Here is an 18985-nt window from a genome sequence, read left to right as displayed (position 1 = left end):
TTTTTTTCTTTTTTACTACGTATTTGTACAGTAGTTTTCATTCTAACAAAGTACTCATTTTTTGCAAAGTATACTTCACCCTATAATTAGCCTACTCCCCGATGTAATGTTTTATGAAATTTCATTTTCGTTAATTAACATGTTGTATTTCTTGATTAAGTGAGAGAGAAGGAACTAGTTTTATCTAAAATGAAACCGTGTGCATACGGATACGAATTTTTGAAAAGAGTCATGAAATTAGAAACTACGAAATCATATCATAAAATTGTGCAATGTAGTGATAGTTTCAAACACCATTTCATTTTCCTCTTGCTTATGAGGTTGTCTTGGAAATATCAACGTGAAGCACCTATTGGAACACATAAACACTATGCTAGATTCAGTATTTTATTTTTTTTAATACGTTTTGTTTCAGCTTACAAGTTTATATCCGCCTAGAAACTGCAATACACAATGTGCAAGGTTAAAAAGCATTCGAGGCCTAACTTGAAATGGGCACAGAAGAGGCAAGTTTGTCAACATATCCGTCCGTACTCCGTAGCCGCCGCTTCCGTCTCGGCACACTCCTAATCATCCTACGTGGCACGTGGTTCAACAGTAACACTACGGCAGCCACGCAACCGGGTTCAAAAGCTCGAATTCTATTGGTCGAGTTCGCTGGAAGTGCCCTCCGAGGGCCACGTGTACTTCGTCGGGAAACATCTCGACCCGAAGCGACTCCTGCTCTCTAAAAACGGCAGCCTTCCTCCATGGCCAAATCCTTGTCCTCCTCCTCCGGTTCCCTCCCAATCCAGCCTGAGCTCAACCCAGAGATTACCCAGCAGAAGCCGAGCCGAGCAAAATGGAGCGCACGAAGCTTCAGCCAGCGAAGCAGAACCGAATCGAAGCCGCGCGGCACGCCGCGATGGGGATCCCCCTCCGGTGTCTTCTCGTCGCCTTGCTCGTCCTCAGTTCGGTCTCCTTGCACGTCTCGGCGGCCAAAACTATAGATCCTTACAAGGTGAGGAATTTGCGCAATATTAGTGCGTATTTCGAATTTTCCTTGGTTATTTGTAAACCCTAGGCATTTTGTTTTTTCAACTGATTAAGCGGCACGCTGCACGCATACAAAAGATTGAAAGAGCATAATCATTAACAAATGAATGACAATGTTAATTGTTCACGCGTGCGGTTCCAAATGATGTGATATATTACTGATGTTGATTTGTTATCTGAACGAGATTCTCGAGTAATTCAGAGGCGAGAATTCAGTAGTATATCATGAAAACTTATTTTGGTTTGATGGTTATGTTCATAATTTCACAACAGTCATGTGATAATTGTCAGACAGCAGTCACGTTTTATGCCTGAAATATTGCTTCCGCTTGAGCTGTTAATTTCCCCATTGGAAATCCAGGCATAGTCCTAACATATTGCAACTGTTATATTTGTTATATATGCTATATTAGTTTGTCACCGTCTCTACATCATTCCCTCATGATTTTATTTTATTTTTATTCCAGGTTCTTGGAGTTGACAAGAATGCCAGCCAACGGGACATTCAGAAAGCCTTTCACAAGTATGTTTGGCATATTTTATGTTTTCAACTTTTCAATTTCAGAATATGACGCTATTTGGTTTCAGCCCATAGCTCAGACTAATAATCCTATCTTTTTTATATATATCTATAGGCTTTCTCTTAAATATCACCCTGACAAGAATAAAGGCAAGGGTGCTCAGGAAAAATTCGAAGAAATAAACAATGGTAAGAATCTCAACTTTGATTTTTCAATACCTATTTAGATTTAGAACTTGTAGATGCTAATGATGTATATCAGATAATCCTTAATTTGGCACTCCACCTCGCTTAACCATGGCATCATCATATCTGAAAGGAAGATCATTGCTGTTCTGTCCATATGTGTCCAGAGCCCTTTTCATTTGATCTGGTTGCTTTTGAAATGCCTTGCTCTTAACTAGGGCAGTAGTTTCTGTTTATGTTTCCATCCCAAGATGCATTTATAATTTTCCATCCCAAGGTGCAAAAAGTTTTGGAACAGTACATGCTCTATGTTTGACCCATTTTGCTTCTGCTCACGCTAAATTATCAGGCACTAAAGGGTCCTGTAACTGTTCTTTTATGAACTGGTTTCGTTTCATGATTGCTAGATGAGAATAGCTGTGCCTTTTCTGTAATACTGAAATATCTGGTGAATTGGTGTGCCTTTGCAGCATATGAGATTCTATCTGATGAAGAGAAGAGGAAAAACTATGACCTATATGGGGATGAGAAGGGTAACCCTGGATTCGGTGGTGGAAATTTTGGAAATCATGAGGGTCATACATACTTCACTGGTGGTGGCCCTAAGACCAGCTATTTCACATCTGGTGATGGATGGCAGACAATGGGTGGTCAGGGAAATACGAAAACGTTTTCCTTTTCATTTGGTGGTAATCCTGGGGCCAGTGGTGGAAACCCATTTGGTGGTGGTTTTGATCTTGGTGATGTCTTCTCTAACTTATTTGGTGGTGGATCAATGGGTGGTAGCCAGCATGGTGGATCAGCTGGTTCAGCTAGAGCCAATACAGGAACTTCTGGTCAGCATTCTGGCGCTGCCAAGATTCAGGATATCACTACACAAATTTTCAGTAAAGAAATATCTGATCAAGGAATTACTTGGCTTCTGTTATTTTATACACCCCAGTCAAAAGGTCAATTTGTTCTAGAAAGTGTCATGCAGGACGTGGTCCATTCACTGGATGGTGTTCTTAGGGTAAGCTGAGATAAAAAAATAATGAAATATATAGTGCTGCTCAGCATATAGTGACAGCATACTTATCTAATAGCTTTCTCTTTGTGCAGGCTGGTAAGGTCAACTGTGATAATGAAAAATCTCTTTGCAAAAAGGCTGGTGTTTCACTAGGGAAATCAGCCCGTCTCTTCATTTATTCGTACACCACTACAGAGAAAGGGTCTTTGCATGAGTATTCTGGCGAACATGATGCTAAGAGCTTGAAGACATTTTGTCAAGAACACCTGCCAAGATTCTCCAAACGGGTAGATATTGGCCAATTCAGCTTCCCTCCAAATGTCCTACCAAACCTTCCTCAAGTGCTCTTACTATCGAGTAAGAAGGACACACCAGTAATGTGGCGTGCTATCAGTGGGATATTCCGCAATCGGTTAACTTTTTATGATGCTGAGGTAAGTAATTTAGTGCACTATTGTACTGTTCTTCGGAAATTCTGGTCATCAATAATCGCTCTGCTCTTCATGGGAAAACTTGGCACACAGTAGACCATATTACTTCTAGGCAGTAAATGAATGGTTACTACAACAACAACAACTTAGCCTTATGTCCCAAGCAAGTTGGGGTAGGCTAGAGATGAAACTCACAGAAAACAAAAATAAGAAACACAAAAAGGGCACAAGCCAAAGGAAGAGTTAGAGGTTAAACAAAAAGGAAGAGTTAGAGGTTAAACAAAAAGTAACAAAGGTCACGGTTCAGGTACGTTAATTGCTAATCTCCAAGCGTTCCTATCCATAGCTAATTTCTTAGCGATATTCCACTCCTTAAGGTCTCTCTTAACCGTCTCGTCCCAAGTTAGTCTAGGTCTACCTCTACCTCTCTTTATATTATCGCCCTGCTTTAAAACTCCACTACGCCCGCTTTAAATGAATGGTTACTATATAAAAAATGATACGACATACAATGCTACGTGATATTCATTCCTTTAAAATAGTGTACATTTAACATGCTGGTGAAAAGTCAGGATTGGCAACAATATATGTTATTAGGATTCGACGAAGAACATCAATGGAAGTGTGTAACGTGATAAACCGTGGTGCTTGTTTAGGTTCATGATGTTTCTCATCCGCTGCTCAAAAGTCTCGGCGTAAAGAATCTACCAGCTCTAATTGGCCGAACTGTTAACGGGGAGGAGCATCTTCTGAAGGATGGCATTTCGGTGAAAGATCTTAGATCTGGTATAAGAGAACTAAAGACGTTGCTAGAAAGTTTCGAGAAGAAGAATAAGAAGCTGGCATCCAGTCAAGCTAATAAGAAACCTTCCAGTCAACGGGAAGAAAACAAGGTTCCTCTCCTCACAGCTTCCAATGTTGAGGAAATTTGTGGAGAGAAGACTTCAGTATGCATCATCGGTGTTTTCGGATCAACCAAAGCGAAGGGACAGCTTGAAGCAGTCCTGTCTGAGGTGCATCTCGTGTCTTTAAAAGTCGTATTATAGTAGAAGTGGAAACACATATTTTCTTATTCTTCTGCATAGCTATTATTAATGCATAGCAATATCTTGTGATTCTGCTTTTCTTAGTATTTGGTATAGCATTGTTAACACACGCTCTCTCTTTTCTTTTGATTCTGCATCCAGATATCTAAGAAGACTCTGATAAGGGGGCAGAACTACAATTCTGGAAGTGCACTCTCCTATGCTTTGTTGGACAAGAACAAACAATCCGCATTCCTGTCATCGTTTGACAAGTCTGGATTCAAGTCATCTGACAAGCTTCTCATTGCCTACAAGCCTCGCCGGGGGAGGTTCGCCGTGTACAACGACGAGGTGACACTGGAAGAAGCTGAGAGATTCGTGGGCTCTGTTTTGAATGGAGACGTCCAGCTGTCACCCACAAAACAAAAGCCGGTCCTCAGGTAGACGGCCATTGCTGTTCGAAGAGTTTTAGACCTAACAGTGTACGGTATTTTGGCCGTAGACATTCGCTTTTGTGAATGTTCAAGGCTGGGATTTTCCTTAATCTAAAAAAAACGGTGTACGGTATTATCTTGAAGGCTTGTACATAGCTGAATGATGAGATTGAAATGCATAGTGTTTGTCTGACAATTTTGTCGTCCGGAAAACCAGAATTACTGACGTATTAACTCCCTGCCAATGTAATTGTGCGGATGCTACAGTCCTGTTGAAACATGGAATATACAGTCGACGCTTGCCAGACTTGGGTTTCGTTCTGTATTTCTGTTCTCGTTTTTGCTTGGTTCCCAAAAAGTTGGAACATGTGGGTTGGTTAGTACAAGTTTTACCTCTACTACAAATTTATCTGATTCTATTTCGAATAACTTTGTGTTATTATAATTGAGAGTTGGGGAGAGTTTGTCTGAACCCAAATTCTGTTGATTGTATTTTCGTAAACACTAGAAGCGCGCTTCGACGTATGCAGCATTGCTGGTACAACTCGTGTGACCGTATGTATCGTAAAAAAAAATGTAAAGCATTTCCAGGTTGAAATTGAAATTCCGGTCAGCATTTCTCGCAGCTTTATCCCCGATGGACAACCAAACCTCTCTATTAGCACTTTCTGAAGTCCATGTCCATGCCTGTCTATGACTATTGCTCTACGGAGTCTGCGCTTGGACCAGACATCTTGTTCTGTTATCTGCACTTTGAACAAGATTCCTATCCGCCGTAGATAAACTCTTTTTACTCCTTAATTGGGCGGGCGGAGCTTGCCTCTTGCTTTGAAGAAAAAACAAAATTCTGAAGCAGACATGGTTGGCGTTTCAAAGGATGGTTCTGAACTCTGTTGATCAGAGTTTATCCTGAGTAGCATTTTAATCTTTTTAGGATGAATGGAGGTTTTTGTGGCAAGCATGCCCATGCAACCTGCTTAGTGCTCTGTGTTTCTGAATTGCAATGCAGAGCAACCACATGGAAATCGGATTGGATGTGCAGGGCGGAAAATCAAGGCCACAAATCACAAGATTTTCAAGCAGGATATGTGAACTGAACCAGGCAGATGCTGGTTGCTGAACACGCAGGACGAAGAAGAAATGAAGCACATCAGAGTCTGGAAAAACACCAGAACGGAGGTACTGTGCCAGGCATGCAGGAGCCCGCGCCATCGACGCCAGCGCGCACGGCGCGCAGCCAGAGGCCCCGTCTCGCCCCGACGAGGGCGGCGGATTGGCGATGCATGCATCGGAGCTGCCGGCGGATCGCGATTCTCCGTAGCTTACCGCAGGAGTAGAAGAGTCTCAGTTGTACGTACCGATTGCGCTAGACGGGTGGTGCGGCGGCCGGCGGCGGCGGGACCTCGAGGGGAGGAGGCCGGGGGGCCTATTTTGGATCGCGATTAATAGTCGCGATCCATAATAGGGGGTTTAATGTAAAATACAGGGGTTTTTTGAAAATATACAGGATCGCGATTATTAATTTCGATCCAAAGTAGGGGGCATTTTGAAAAATAGTGGTTTCTCGGTTAAAGTCTCTTGGCCGGCGGCATGGCCGCCGTCCGCCGATCGGCGAAGGCCGGCAGCCCCATCGCCACACGCCTCGCGCAACCTTCCGTATACCGAACACAGCCAGCCTCTGTGCCAGCGCCGGCACCCTCGGCCCCATGGTTTCATCATCGGGCGGGCCGCAAGCGTCACCGGTGAACTCAGCAGGAGGCCCTCCCTCCTCCGCCGACCAGACCTGTTCACAACCACCACCTCTTTGTCCCGCTCTCATTCCGCCGCGCGTGCCTCCGCGGCCTCCTGATGCTGCTTGACGCAATGCTGCTCCGGCGCTTGGAACTCGGGAAAGCCGTTTCGGAAGCGTAGCTGCGCGCTCAAGCTGCTCGATGAAATGCCTGTGGAGATTCACGTTGCAGTTGGGGACGGAATGGGTCACCCACACCCATCCCCGCGTACTACCCATCCCTAATTTATGCATCTCCAAATGAGTGGGTAATTACCCAACGGGCATAGATAATCCATGGGTAAGCTCTCAACTCAACACTCACACGGCTAACAGCTGCCAGTGCTTCCCGTGCGCCCGTGTTGATGCATCGCTGGAAGCGCAAGGTTCACGTGCTCCCGATTGGATCCGAGGACCTCGAAGGAAGCGGATAATATAGAAATCCACCCTTACTTAATAGGTAATAGAATATGGCTTCTCTACCGATAGGTAAAGGATGACACTGGAGAAACTACTTTTCATGTGATTTCGAAATAGATGGAGGACTTGTGTAGTTGTGCGGGCAGCCAAGCCTCGAGCTCAACGTCAAGGTTGTCAGGGCGCCTGACCTGGACCCAACGGGTCAGACGGCGTACTCGCGCGCTTCGCTGAGCAGCTGAGCGCGGGGAGGGTCGAGCGCACTCCACCTCCCGCCGATCCTGCACTCAGATGACGCCGGTGGCGACGAGGCCGCGGAGAACATCGCAACTGCGTAGAAATTGATGGATATAGATAAAACGGGTATTACCCGTGTATACCCTATTCGTATCCAAATTTAGATGGGTAACCCTGTACCCTACCTAAATACAACGGGTATGGGTTTTGGTATGGATGCTGGGTACCCAACGTGACCTATGCTGCAATGTCATGGACATGGTTTCCCCACTGTGTCAAACTTCTCCTGCATGGTTGGTAGTTTTGTACTCGTGTCCAGATTTACTAGAAATTAATTTGATTCTGTTTCAAATAATTTGGTGTCATCACAATTGAGAGAGTTGGGAGAGAGTGTCTGAAGACAAGGCGAGCTCCCTCCGGGCCTGCCGTCGGTGATTGTATTTTTTCACGAATTCGGCCCAGCCCAGCGTATCGTCGGAGCGATGCAATCTCCTCGCCAGCTCCGATTCGTGGACAGCAACAGCCTCACCCTCGCACGAATGTTATCTTGACTGGCCTTGAGCACAAATGCTGTGGCAGAGCGGAGGAGAGGAAGATGGCTGCCACCAGCATGAGCTCCTCCTCCCCGCCCAGGGTTACTGCAAAAGTAAGCTTCTTTTTTCTGGATCATAGTTTCATCTTGATTAACCCTGCTTCTTGATGCAACTACTCTTTCGCACAGCTTGCAGGAGCCCCCAGATCTTCCTCGTTCTACACCCAGCTCAGCTTCTGCTCGAGGCATCCCTTCCAGAAGGCGGCAGCAGCTTCAGCCTTCCAGAAGCTCCCGCCCGAGCTTCTCCTGCTGAGCTTGCCGGCGAGGAATAAGCATGCAAGAATCAGCTGCCGAGCCACCGACAACGACCAAGCGGCGCCGGCCGCGGCGCAAGAAACGACCACCCCCTCTCCTGCTCCTCCGGCCGCTTCCAGTCCCAGCGCCGAGAAATCCCCGGTGACGCCGGGCAACGGCCAGCCGCAGCAGCCGGTGGCCAACGCCAACGGCAGCGCGCCGAGCGAGCCGCCAAAGCGAACGCCCCTGACGGCGCGGGAGCGGCTGCGCGCGGCGCGCGTGCTGGGCAAGTACGCGGAGCCGTCGGCGAAGGGGTCGTCGTCGTCGCCATCGAAGTCAAGCAAGCCGGAGTTCGGGAGCGGGGTGCTGGACGCGCTGCGCGAGGCGGACGCGAAGAAGGCCGGGGGCGGCGGCGGGCGGCGCGGGTCGCGGCTGCCCGAGGCGCCGGGCAACCTGTTCGACGACAGCAAGCGCGGGATGCCCAAGGAAGGGTGGACGTTCGAGCTGCCGTTCGGGGTGGACGTGTTCCTCGTCCTCGTGTCCTTCACGCTCATCACCACCATCATGTTCGGCACCGCCTTCCTCGTCTGGAAGCTCGGCGGCATACACTTCAACGAGTACTAGCCTGTAGACTGTCTCTAGCTTGGGGTGGATTCTTGCAGTGATAGATGAGAGAATTGCTTGGTCCTGTACTATATTGATCCCCGGGCGTGGGTTTCGCGCAGATTTTTGAGAACATAGGAAATGATGTGTCTGGACGAAGTTGTAATCTACAAACATGTTTTAGTGTGGGCACAAGCGAGATAAGTTTTGTTGATAACAATACTTTTATATTATCAAGTGCTTAACTCCAGCACAAAGTGGCTGTAGTTTAGTGGTGAGAATTCCACGTTGTGGCCGTGGAGACCTGGGCTCGAATCCCAGCAGCCACACACCGGTTGGAGTTAATTTTTTTATTTTTGCTTAACTGCTCATTTATTTTTTGTTTTGCAGTTATTCTGGTAATTAGAATTATACTTTTGTCGCGTAGCCGACGCATCAGATTCGACCCTCGTGAGGGCACGGACGGCTAGAACCCGCCGGTTCCCGCGTCACTTCCTCCCCTAACCTCGCCTCTCCGCGCTCCCCCTTATTCCATCGCCATAGCCGCAGAACACACAAAGGATTCCTCCATTTTGCCAGATGAATCCCGACGGGGGCGGCTCCAGTTCCTCCTCGCCACCTCCGTCCACAAGCCTAGGTGCGCCCGAAACCATGGTTTTCCGAATTTTTTTTTCCGTTTTGTTCCTCTAATTGGACCGCTCCCGCCGTCGCTGCTAAAACCCTAGCGCGTCCCGTCTCGGACCGTTCGGTTCGGTGCAGGCGCGGACGCGGACGCGGAGGCAAAGGAGGAGGAGCGCGGCGGCAAGCAGGTGGTGGTGGTGCTGGTGGGCCCGCCGGGCAGCGGCAAGTCCACGTTCGCCGATGCTGTCGTTGCCGGCTCCACCGCCGGCCGCCCGTGGGCTCGAGTCTGCCAGGTTGGCCCCACGCCGCTCTCGGCCTCAATGCGTGCGAGTTTTCTGTACGGTGCTAGTTTTTATTTACCTCTTTCGACTGCGAGGTCTCAATGCAATGTGCTACTAATTGCAAAACCACATATGTGCATAGTTGAGTGCTTAATAACTGCCAAAAGTTAAAAGATGGTCGAAATTTCGTCTCATGAGACTATCTGTAGCTCCTTATGTAATTATCTGAGATCAATAAAGTTTCCTTTGTCTAAAAAAATATGTAGCTCCTGACATCCGGAAACTGCATTATTTGCTTCACTGTTTACTCTGTAAATACTGTAATAACAATTTGTCATGTTACTACAAGGACTACATCCCGTAGGGAAGCAGAGAATATCAAATGCTAGATTTTTATTTCCAAGCTACCTGGGCTGCACTTTTTATATGAACATTCTCTTGTAGCATTTCACAATGGTTATTCTTAAACTAGCAAGACATTTCTGCACAGATTAACAGAATTCTCTTTGGTTGTTAATTGTTATCCAGGATACAATCGGAAATGGCAAAGCTGGGACGAAAATACAGTGCTTAAAGGCTACATCTGATGCTTTGAAGGAGGGCAGGAGCGTTCTCATTGATCGCTGCAACTTGGAACGTGAGCAGCGTGCTGACTTTGTGAAGCTGGGCAGCACATTGCATGTGGATGTGCATGCTGTAGCCCTGGATTTACCTGCTAAGGTCTGTATCTCGCGTGCAGTGAGCCGTAAGGGCCATGAAGGAAATCTGCAGGGTGGAAAGGCCGCGCTTGTTGTGAACCGGATGCTGCAGAAGAAGGAGACACCCTTGCTGACAGAAGGTTTCAGTAGGATCATGTCCTGTAATGATGATGGTGACATTAAAAAGGCAGTTGATTTGTATAATGCTTTAGGGCCTTCAGATAGTCTTCCATCAGGAATTTTTGGTCAGAAGAGCAAAGGACCCGTACAGGTTGGTATAATGAAGTTTCTAAAGAAGGGTGATACTTCCAGTGTTGAGAAATCCAGTGGACCCAAAATTACATTGAGTGAAAGCAAGCCAGGGCAGCAAAACCCTTTGCCAAAACATGAAAAGGTTGAAGATGGTATTACCTGCCCAGTGGAAGTTGAGAAGGGGTTGAATGACAAGAACGAAAACGAAGAGCATGCTAAAGAAAGTGATTCTGATGATGTTGGTTCCCGCACTCTGGCATTTCCATCTATTTCTACTGCTGACTTCCAGTTTGATCTTGATAGAGCATCTGACATTATAGTAGACACAGCTGCTGATTTCTTGCAGAAATTTGATAATATCAGACTAGTTCTTGTAGACCTGAGCAAGAAATCAAAAATATTGTCATTGGTCAAAGAGAAGGCTTCTAAAAAGAGCATTGACTGCAGCAGGTTTTTCACATTCGTCGGAGATATCACTCAGTTGTACACGAAAGGAGGTCTTCAGTGCAGCGTGATTGCTAATGCTGCTAACTGGTAATAATTTTGGTCAGATAACACTTGGTGCTCCTATGTATTTACTTAAATGCACATTTTCTCATCTAGAAGAGTATGTCTAGATATATTCTTCTGTTGAATTATGCTATCCTATTTTTGGTTAAACTGAACTGTCCCATTTGCTCTTGAAGAAGTTAGGGCCCTTCTTGATATGAACAAGATGGTATCTGTGCCCTTTTCATGCAGGAGGTTAAAGCCTGGAGGTGGAGGGGTTAACGCGGCGATATTCAATGCTGCTGGAGAATCTTTACATCATGCAACCAAAAAATGTGCTGATGCACTGAGGCCAGGAACCTCTGTTGTTGTTCCACTTCCATCAATTTCTCCTCTGCATCAACGAGAAGGTGTGACCCATGTCATACATGTGCTTGGGCCAAATATGAACCCAATGCGACCGGATTATCTGAAGAATGACTATATTAAAGGGTCTAAGATTCTTCGTGAAGCATACAATTCGCTTTTTGAGAATTTTGCATCCATTGTCCAGGGCCACATGGGAAAGCAGAACGGAAAGTCGGGGGCAGAAATGTCAGCATTTGGAGGGACATCACCCAATGACACAAAAATGAAGCGTGAGGACAGCCATGGATCCGAAAGGATGAAAAAACATAAGATGCTTCCACCCATCATGACTGCAAAGCAACAGCATGGGTGTACAAAGGCTAACATGCCAAATTACCATGATAAGTCCATGACTTCATCAGCTGCTCCAAACCAAGCTAGGGAAAGAGTCATAAAAAAGAGTGGCGTGGTCACCAATAAGACTTGGGGATCGTGGGCCCAGGCCCTTTATGAACTTGCCATGCACCCAGAGAAATACAAGAACACAGATTCTATCCTGGAGACATCTGACGAATTGATTGTTCTGAAAGATCTCTATCCAAAGGTTTATTATCAATTTTTCTACTTGTATACCAATTTTATCCTGTGTTTCTTTGTTATACTCAGTGATCGGTTGACGTCTTAGCATAGCTCTTTATATATGCAGGCTAAAAAGCATGTTTTGGTGATATCTAGGACAGATGGTCTTGACTCTCTAGCAGATGTCAGAAAAGAACACTTGCCTTTGCTGAGGAGGATGCATTCAGCTGGGGTGAAGTGGGCACAGAAGTTCCTCGAGGAAGATGCATCTTTGGTATTCAGGCTTGGATACCACTCGGTATGATCCTAAAACTTTTCTTGAAATGAAAGGCAGACAGTGTTTGGTCTGAGGAACCAACTCATCTTTGATGATCTTGGTCCATCATGGGACCATCCCAAAATTTTGGTGTGATGTCTTGATTCCTCAATTTCTATAAACATTTTCATGTGAGGGATGGTTTCTTGATGAATTAACCTATTCGACTTTTCAAACCAAAGACATGAGTGATGCTTGGAGTTAGATTTGGATGGATCATTCCTGTCTTCATTCAAACCAAACACAAAACTGAGCAGGCTTAGATGTCTTGTTCTTTTACAGGTTCCATCTATGCGGCAACTGCATCTTCACATCATTAGTCAGGATTTTGACTCCACGAGCTTGAAAAATAAGAAACACTGGAACTCCTTTAGCACACCGTTTTTTCGTGATTCTGTTGATGTCATCGAGGAGATTGAGCAACATGGATCAGCAACCGCCAGCAGTGATGAAAAGATACTGGCCATGGAACTCCGGTGCCACAGGTGCAGGAGCGCGCATCCAAACATCCCAAAGCTGAAATCCCACATTGCGAACTGTAAATCTTCCTTCCCTTCGCATCTTCTGCAGAAAAACAGGTTGATATCATCGTCGACGATGCATATGGATTGCACTTAGAAGGTGGAATTAGCTGTGGCTTTGCGAGCACATTTTGTATCTCGTGCTTGGACAAGGATTGGGTTGATCGACTTTTGTGTTTCTTTTTATGCCAACTTCGCAGAATCCTATCTTCTCTGAACTGCGGTTTTGGAAAACTGCTACTGGTTCTAGCAATGTCAGCCATCTTGTTGTGACGTGAAAATGCACTTCATTCTGAAGCATCCTTTTCCTTCAGTTTTCACGACTTTCAATTTGGATTGGATCTCTTTACATACAGAAAGGGTTACGCATCCGGCTCATTACAAAATTACAATTTGTCGAGTGTTCCACCCATCCAGCAAAACAAGCACACAACCTAGCGGCAGATGCTCTATTCCGTGTGCTGTTACTATAGAAAGTAACCCTTCGCTTTGCTGTCTCCACCAAACCCATCATAGACCTTAAATAATTGAGATCAAGGATATGATTAGACCCCTAAAAAAAGGATATGATTAACAACATAGCCCAGCAAAAGCAACAGAGCACATCGACACCACAAACAGACAGATAGCTCCAGGGAGGGATTGCAGGGAAGTGCTTCGCCTATGTGCTGCTGCACGCATGATGGCAAATTGGCAACTTGACGAAACTTGCCCTTTTTCTTTTTGAGCCTACGAGAAACTTGCCCTTGATAGGATAGATTAATTCATGCCCACAGGATGAGCGCACCTCTGATGATTGCCCCACACCCCATTAAAAATCTGATGTGCTGCACCTGTGCAAGATTCAGAGCACATCGGTTCATGCGTGCGGATCTAGATCCCCTTCTATATTCCTCGGCCGGCCAACGCTGGTCAAGGGACCCGCACGTACCACGTAGCTCGTCTCTCCCTGCGGCCTGGTGACAGTTACAGATGCGTACCACATGATTCACTACCCGGTCGGCTAATCTTCACCTGATGAATGAAATCACACTGGTTACTTGGTAGCACAAATAGAGCGTCACGCAACAGAAAACTAGTCACAAAACCTGAAATTTCCCATAATTCTCTGCGGCATTCACGTACGAGAAACAGGGGAATTGTCACAAATAGATACAGGACCATCAAGAACAATGAGAATCAGGCACTAAACAAGGAGAACATAACAGAAAGGGCATGGCGTTCACGTTATTCGATTGAGTCCCATCGTTCTACCACCACTACCGAGGACCTTGAAGCTTGGAGCTTGCCAGACTGCTCTACTGAGGATTCGGTGGACGGGAGTTGGCAGCAGAGACTCTGGAGCCCCACTCCAGCAGCTCTTTGCTGGTGTCATCCTTGTGCGCGATCACCTCGATGAAGCACAGGCAGTCCTTCTTCTCCCCCAGCGCCGTCTCAATCGCAGCCGTCAGCTCCTCCTCGCACTTCACCTGCACAATTACCATTGTATCCATTAGCAACAGTTCTTCAGCTGTAACAGCATCTGCTAGTTCAGCTAGTTCTGGTAAGGGTTAGACTATGGGCAGATTGTTTACCTTTGAGGTCCAGCACTTGCCCTCTCCATTGTGAATGGCATCCACAAGGCCGGTGTAGTTCCAGTTCTTGATGACGTTGTAAGGTCCGTCGTGGATTTCCACCTCAATGGTGTACCCACCATTGTTGATCAGGAAAATTATGCTGTTCTGCTGGCATCGCAGCATAGTTGACACATCCTGTGCTGTAACCTGCAAGGTTGCCCCAGGAGACATGATCACATTAGAATCGAGCCATCATCCATCAAATTGCAGCAGAGATATTTAATCAGGCAATAAAACTTCACCTGGAAGCTCCCATCACCGATGCAAGCAATCACACGCTTGTCGTTCGCCCCCTGAGCGTAGCCAAGCAATGCACCAACTGACCATCCAATTGAACCATACTGCATCTGGAATTCATACCTGCAGCATGCAAAGAACCATCATCAGAACAAGGCAATGAACAAATAAGACAAATATTAGAATGGTATGGCATCACAATGCTCACCCGCAGCCCTCGGGCAGCTTCAGCTTCTGGCAGTTGAACCAGGAGTCACCAGTCTCAGCGATCACGGCACTGTCACCTGTAATCATCTTCTGAATGTGCTTGAAGAGCACATTGACACGCAACGGCTCATTCGGCTCACTTTCCAGCGGCTGGCCCTCGGGCACAAAGATCCTCTTGTAGTTCTCATAGGCAGTGGTGTTCTTCTTAACCCTCTTAGCCAATTCAGACAAGAATTCCTTCATCATGACACATCCGAATGCTGGCCCATTCCCGACTATCACACGTTCAGGCTGGACGATGATGGCCTTGTCCTTCTTGAGGAGGAAAGAGTAGCCAACAGAGCTGTAGTCATTGAAAATGGGGCCGGCAAAGAGGTAGGCATCAGCCGACTCAACAATCTCAGCACAGAAGGCAGTGCTAACAGCACCCCAGTAGGTGCCGATGAAGTGGGGATGAGTCTCTGGCACAAGACCCTTGGCCGATGGCATCACTGCATAAGCATAACCGCTGGCATCGACCAGATCCACAAATGCCTTTCCTGCCTTTGCCACACGCAATTTGGCGCCACCGACAAGCACCGGCTTCACAGCCTTGTTCAGGAACTCAACGGTTGCCTCAACTGCAGCCTCTAGCCCCATCTTGTTGCTCATCCTGCAGTATTACAGGCACAATTAATAGAAGGATTTCAGATAGCATCTTGTTGCACAGACTCGCCGTGCCATATTACAGGCTCAATTCATCTGATGACTAGAAAGGAAACCATTAGCACAACAGATGATTGCTCATCTAGTCCGAGATTTCATGAGATGACTTTATATAAAAGTAAATTGCATTATCTCATTGCTACCATTTCGTTTAGGAACTTCTCCAATAACAAAAACTTCAGTTCATACGTGACAGCACTAGGATTAATATAGAACGTTGCAGGTTCTGAAGAGTGTAGGGGAATAAGTGTCATGATCCAAGCAAAGCAGCCTATAAATCTTAGAATCAGGATATTACTGACGGGTAGTACCTGGGGGAGAGGAAGAACGGCACGGGGTCGCGGCTAAAGGTAGGGTGAGGTAGGCCGGGGAGGTTGCAGCTAATGCTAAGATACACCGGCTTGCTCTCCCTCAGCGCCGTGGCGATGGCTGTGTCGATCTGCTCGTGCGCGTCGTCCAGATTGGTCACCACCGCCTGAATCCACGAACAAGCAAACAAACCTTTAACCAACCAGATGAAACAGACACTCTAAACCCACCCAAAATCCCAAGGAACACGGGGGACATGCGCGGACGCACCTGGTGGCAGGTGACGGTCTGGAAGCAGCGGAGCTCCTGCGAGAAGTCGGGGAGGCCGATGGTGTGGTGGAGGATGCGGTTGGTCCCGTAGTCGTTGGAGTTGGGCCCGCCGGCGATGCAGATGACGGGCAGGTTCTCGCTGTAGGCGCCCGCGATGGCGTTGAGCACGCTGAGCCCCCCGACGGTGAACGTGACAGCGCACGCCCCGACGCCCCGCGCGCGGGCGTACCCGTCGGCGGCGTACCCGGCGTTGAGCTCGTTGCAGCAGCCGACGAGGCGCAGCCCGGGCTCGGCGATCAGGTGGTCGAGCAGCGTGAGGTTGAAGTCCCCGGGGACGGCGAAGACGTCGCCGACGCCGACCTGCACGAGGCGGCGCGCGAGGTGGCGCCCCAGCGACGCCTCCCCGGCCGTCAGCGCCGCCGCGGGCTGCGCCGGCGTGGACGCCATCGGGCACCCCGGCGCCGACGCCGGGCAGCCCACCGTGCCGTTCGCCGCCGCCAGCGCCGCCCCGTCCACGGATCCGATGTGGGTGTCCATGGATCGACCGATCAAGCACCAATGGTTGGGGGGAGGATCAGGGTGGGGTGGGGTGGGGGGCGGCCGAGTGGAGTTGCAGTTGCAGCGGAGCACAGCAGTGGAGCGCGAGATTAAAAAACGATTTCCTGGAGGTTATCTGAGGTTTTCCGCTTTGACGTGTGTTGGGGGGGTCTGGTTGCCGGAGGAGGCACCACCTGTCCTTTTATACCCGAGGTGGCGCGGCGGGGGCGTCCGCGGGATTCTCGTGCGCTCACGGGGGGTTTCCCGTAAAACCTGTGACATTTTTTGGGGGTGGGACGGAAAACCAGGGGCCGCGCGGCCGCGGTGGGGGAAGGCCGGCGAGCCCGTCGGCGAGGGATGCCGCGCGTGGCGGCCCCACGCGTCAGCGTCGCGGAGGTAGCCGCCCGGGTGGGTTCTGGTTGGATTCGCGGCGTGAACGGTGGCGGTGGTTTTGGATCGGAGCGCACGTCGCGGTTTCGGGCGTTTTGTTGGCTGCGCAAGGCGGACAGCGGACTCGGGGCGCTCGATCGAGCCGCCGCCGCCGCACCGTCCGGGGGCAAGTGCTGAGCCGTGCTAGGCTTTGCTTGCGCGGTTGAGACACGGTCTCACCGGTCATCACGGTCTTTGAAACTCTTTTTTTCCTGTGGCAGAATCGTCTGAATTATTCCGGTTTAAGTGTGCTGGTCATCGCTATACAGGCAATATTAACTCAACGCACTTCAAACGTAACAACTCATTGGTCTGTCGGGTCACCATCCGATACAACCACAGTTCAAGAGGATCGAAGTAGGTTTACCTCGCACGAAGGCGGGTTTACAATCACACCACAGCTCACCAACTTTTAATTTACAGAGATAATAAACGTTATTAGAAACTGTTTCAAGCTTAAAGTAAACTTATACAAATATTGTTTAACACAACAAATTAAACAGCTTGTTCAGAGTCATAGCGGAAGAAATTCACACGCGACTACACACGTCACGAAAGTTGACACCATGTTCAGCCCGAAACATGGCGTCATTCCGGAGGGTTATTGCCAGCTGGGGATGAATCCCACTCCACGGACCAGCCAAACGGAACAGAGAACGGCCAGTCTAGATTATCTGTTTGGTTTTCACCGGACATACCTGAAAAGCAGACTAGCAAGAATGAGTATGCTAATACTCAGCAACACTTACCTGTTTCATGATATATTTTGCCATGTAACTAGACTTATGAAGACTTGTAATGGTTCTGGATTTAATTTCAGCTGAAAAGCAACAAAGAGTATGATCTAACTTTCATGTTTTAGCTTTCAGTTTCTAGTTGCATTAACCAATCTATGTGAGCTCCTATTTTAGACAAGCAAGGAAGAGATTAACATCCATCCATATTATTCCAACAATAGTTACTGTTCTTACTCTATGTGGCAGAAGGAGCAAGCAGCGTCAATCTCCGCGAGAAACGGACGATTCTGGATCGAGTTTCATAACCTTGCAAGGGTAAACCTAACTCACACGCTTGGAACATCCAATGATTGTTCCAAAGCAACCGTTTATCTTTTCATTCCGACTCGTGGATCAGGGCCACCACAAAGTGACTGTAGGACCATACGCACATCCAATGTGCAGGACGTACGTATGTAGCGCGACTACATGACCGTACTCCTGTCCATTGTGCGGAACGTATTCCCGCACGTCGGTGCGTGTGCGAAAAACCAAATTACGAGTGGTGGGAGGTATGTCCACTTCTCGGAGCGATTGGTTACTAGGCTTACCGCTTTCCATATTTCACGGCATGTGGCTAGTATTTTCAAACACTTAACCACAGCTACCACACACTACGACCTTATAAACTTTTATCAACATAGACGGGGTAACCTTTCAAGTCATGATACTGCACATGATCCCGTCCATCATCCTTACAGTGATTGCAGAATGGTAAACATTCAATTTCTATATCGCGCGAGTGATAGAAAATCACTCGATCTCTGCCGGTCCTGTTAGCAAAGCATCTATTCGATAAGGACTCAGGCACAATACATAGGTTCCTAGAATTCATGCATCTAGGGTTCCATTTCAACTCCTGGACTTAATGCATAATATAGATATATAAGTAGAAACTGTATAAGTGTAATAATTTAAAATACTAGGTTATGCATCGGGGCTTGCCTTCTTGAGCGGGGCTAGGGTCAGGGATGTCAAAGACTTCCGAACTTTGGTTCGGGGCTTCAGTTATAACCTCGGCGACGTTCGCAGGATCCTCAGAAAACCCTTGCTTGGGCTCCGGGACTAGTTCGTAGTCTCCGTCGTCGAGTGTCGTTGACTCTACATGATATGCAATGATTTGAATTAGGTGATTCTTGAGTTAATAATTTTACTTCACGATAAAGTTGCAATCTAACAATGGATAAATACAACTTCATAACACAAGCAATTTGAATTTAACCCTACTATGGGTATCTTAATTCAATTATCATGTTTAGTTGAATTGATTCAATTATGTTAACAAGTTTAATTTTTATTTTGA

The 18985-nt window shown here is 47.4% G+C and overlaps 5 protein-coding genes and 1 non-coding gene across 7 annotated transcripts in view; 4 read left to right on the top strand and 2 right to left on the bottom strand.

The window, feature by feature from the left end:
* Positions 1 to 661: 661 nt before the first annotated feature.
* LOC112878243 (dnaJ protein ERDJ3A) lies at positions 662 to 4947 on the top strand. The gene is made up of 7 exons (XM_025942683.1): positions 662 to 1000; positions 1503 to 1558; positions 1671 to 1744; positions 2212 to 2753; positions 2843 to 3184; positions 3838 to 4194; positions 4369 to 4947. The coding sequence occupies exons 1-7, from the start codon at positions 842 to 844 to the stop codon at positions 4648 to 4650; spliced, it is 1812 nt and encodes a 603-aa protein (XP_025798468.1). The 5' UTR covers positions 662 to 841; the 3' UTR covers positions 4651 to 4947.
* A 2604-nt stretch (positions 4948 to 7551) lies between these two features.
* On the top strand, positions 7552 to 8728 carry LOC112877293 (translation initiation factor IF-2). Its single transcript, XM_025941541.1, has 2 exons — positions 7552 to 7708; positions 7784 to 8728. The coding sequence occupies exons 1-2, from the start codon at positions 7658 to 7660 to the stop codon at positions 8510 to 8512; spliced, it is 780 nt and encodes a 259-aa protein (XP_025797326.1). The 5' UTR covers positions 7552 to 7657; the 3' UTR covers positions 8513 to 8728.
* A 20-nt stretch (positions 8729 to 8748) lies between these two features.
* On the top strand, positions 8749 to 8820 carry TRNAH-GUG. Its single transcript has one exon. It is a non-coding gene; the product is annotated as a tRNA-His (tRNA).
* Positions 8821 to 8928: 108 nt separating this feature from the next.
* LOC112877291 (transcription factor bHLH140) lies at positions 8929 to 12886 on the top strand. Of its 2 annotated transcripts, XM_025941538.1 has the most exons (7): positions 8929 to 9128; positions 9251 to 9405; positions 9922 to 10030; positions 10133 to 10877; positions 11085 to 11784; positions 11887 to 12057; positions 12358 to 12886. In XM_025941538.1, the coding sequence occupies exons 1-7, from the start codon at positions 9071 to 9073 to the stop codon at positions 12691 to 12693; spliced, it is 2274 nt and encodes a 757-aa protein (XP_025797323.1). In that variant the 5' UTR covers positions 8929 to 9070; the 3' UTR covers positions 12694 to 12886. The 2 variants fall into 2 exon arrangements, with proteins under 2 accessions (XP_025797323.1, XP_025797322.1); XM_025941537.1 differs by having other exon boundaries at positions 9922 to 10877.
* Positions 12887 to 13672: 786 nt separating this feature from the next.
* Positions 13673 to 16477, bottom strand: LOC112877292 (pyruvate decarboxylase 2). Its single transcript, XM_025941540.1, has 6 exons — positions 15941 to 16477; positions 15673 to 15836; positions 14658 to 15308; positions 14455 to 14572; positions 14171 to 14359; positions 13673 to 14065 (listed from the first exon to the last, which is right to left on the bottom strand). The coding sequence occupies exons 1-6, from the start codon at positions 16475 to 16477 to the stop codon at positions 13895 to 13897; spliced, it is 1830 nt and encodes a 609-aa protein (XP_025797325.1). The 3' UTR covers positions 13673 to 13894.
* Positions 16478 to 17335: 858 nt separating this feature from the next.
* Positions 17336 to 18985, bottom strand: part of LOC112877290 (zinc finger MYM-type protein 1-like) — a 47419-nt gene continuing 45769 nt past the window's right edge. The window contains exon 6 of the transcript XR_003225461.1: positions 17336 to 17604. The gene's annotated coding sequence lies outside the window, so the exon portion shown is untranslated. The remainder of the gene's footprint in view (positions 17605 to 18985) is intronic.

Source organism: Panicum hallii, chromosome 9 (assembly GCF_002211085.1).
Source record: "Panicum hallii strain FIL2 chromosome 9, PHallii_v3.1, whole genome shotgun sequence".
In the NCBI taxonomy this organism is placed as follows: Eukaryota; Viridiplantae; Streptophyta; class Magnoliopsida; order Poales; family Poaceae; genus Panicum; species Panicum hallii.
This window is presented reverse-complemented; position numbering and strand designations above follow the sequence as displayed.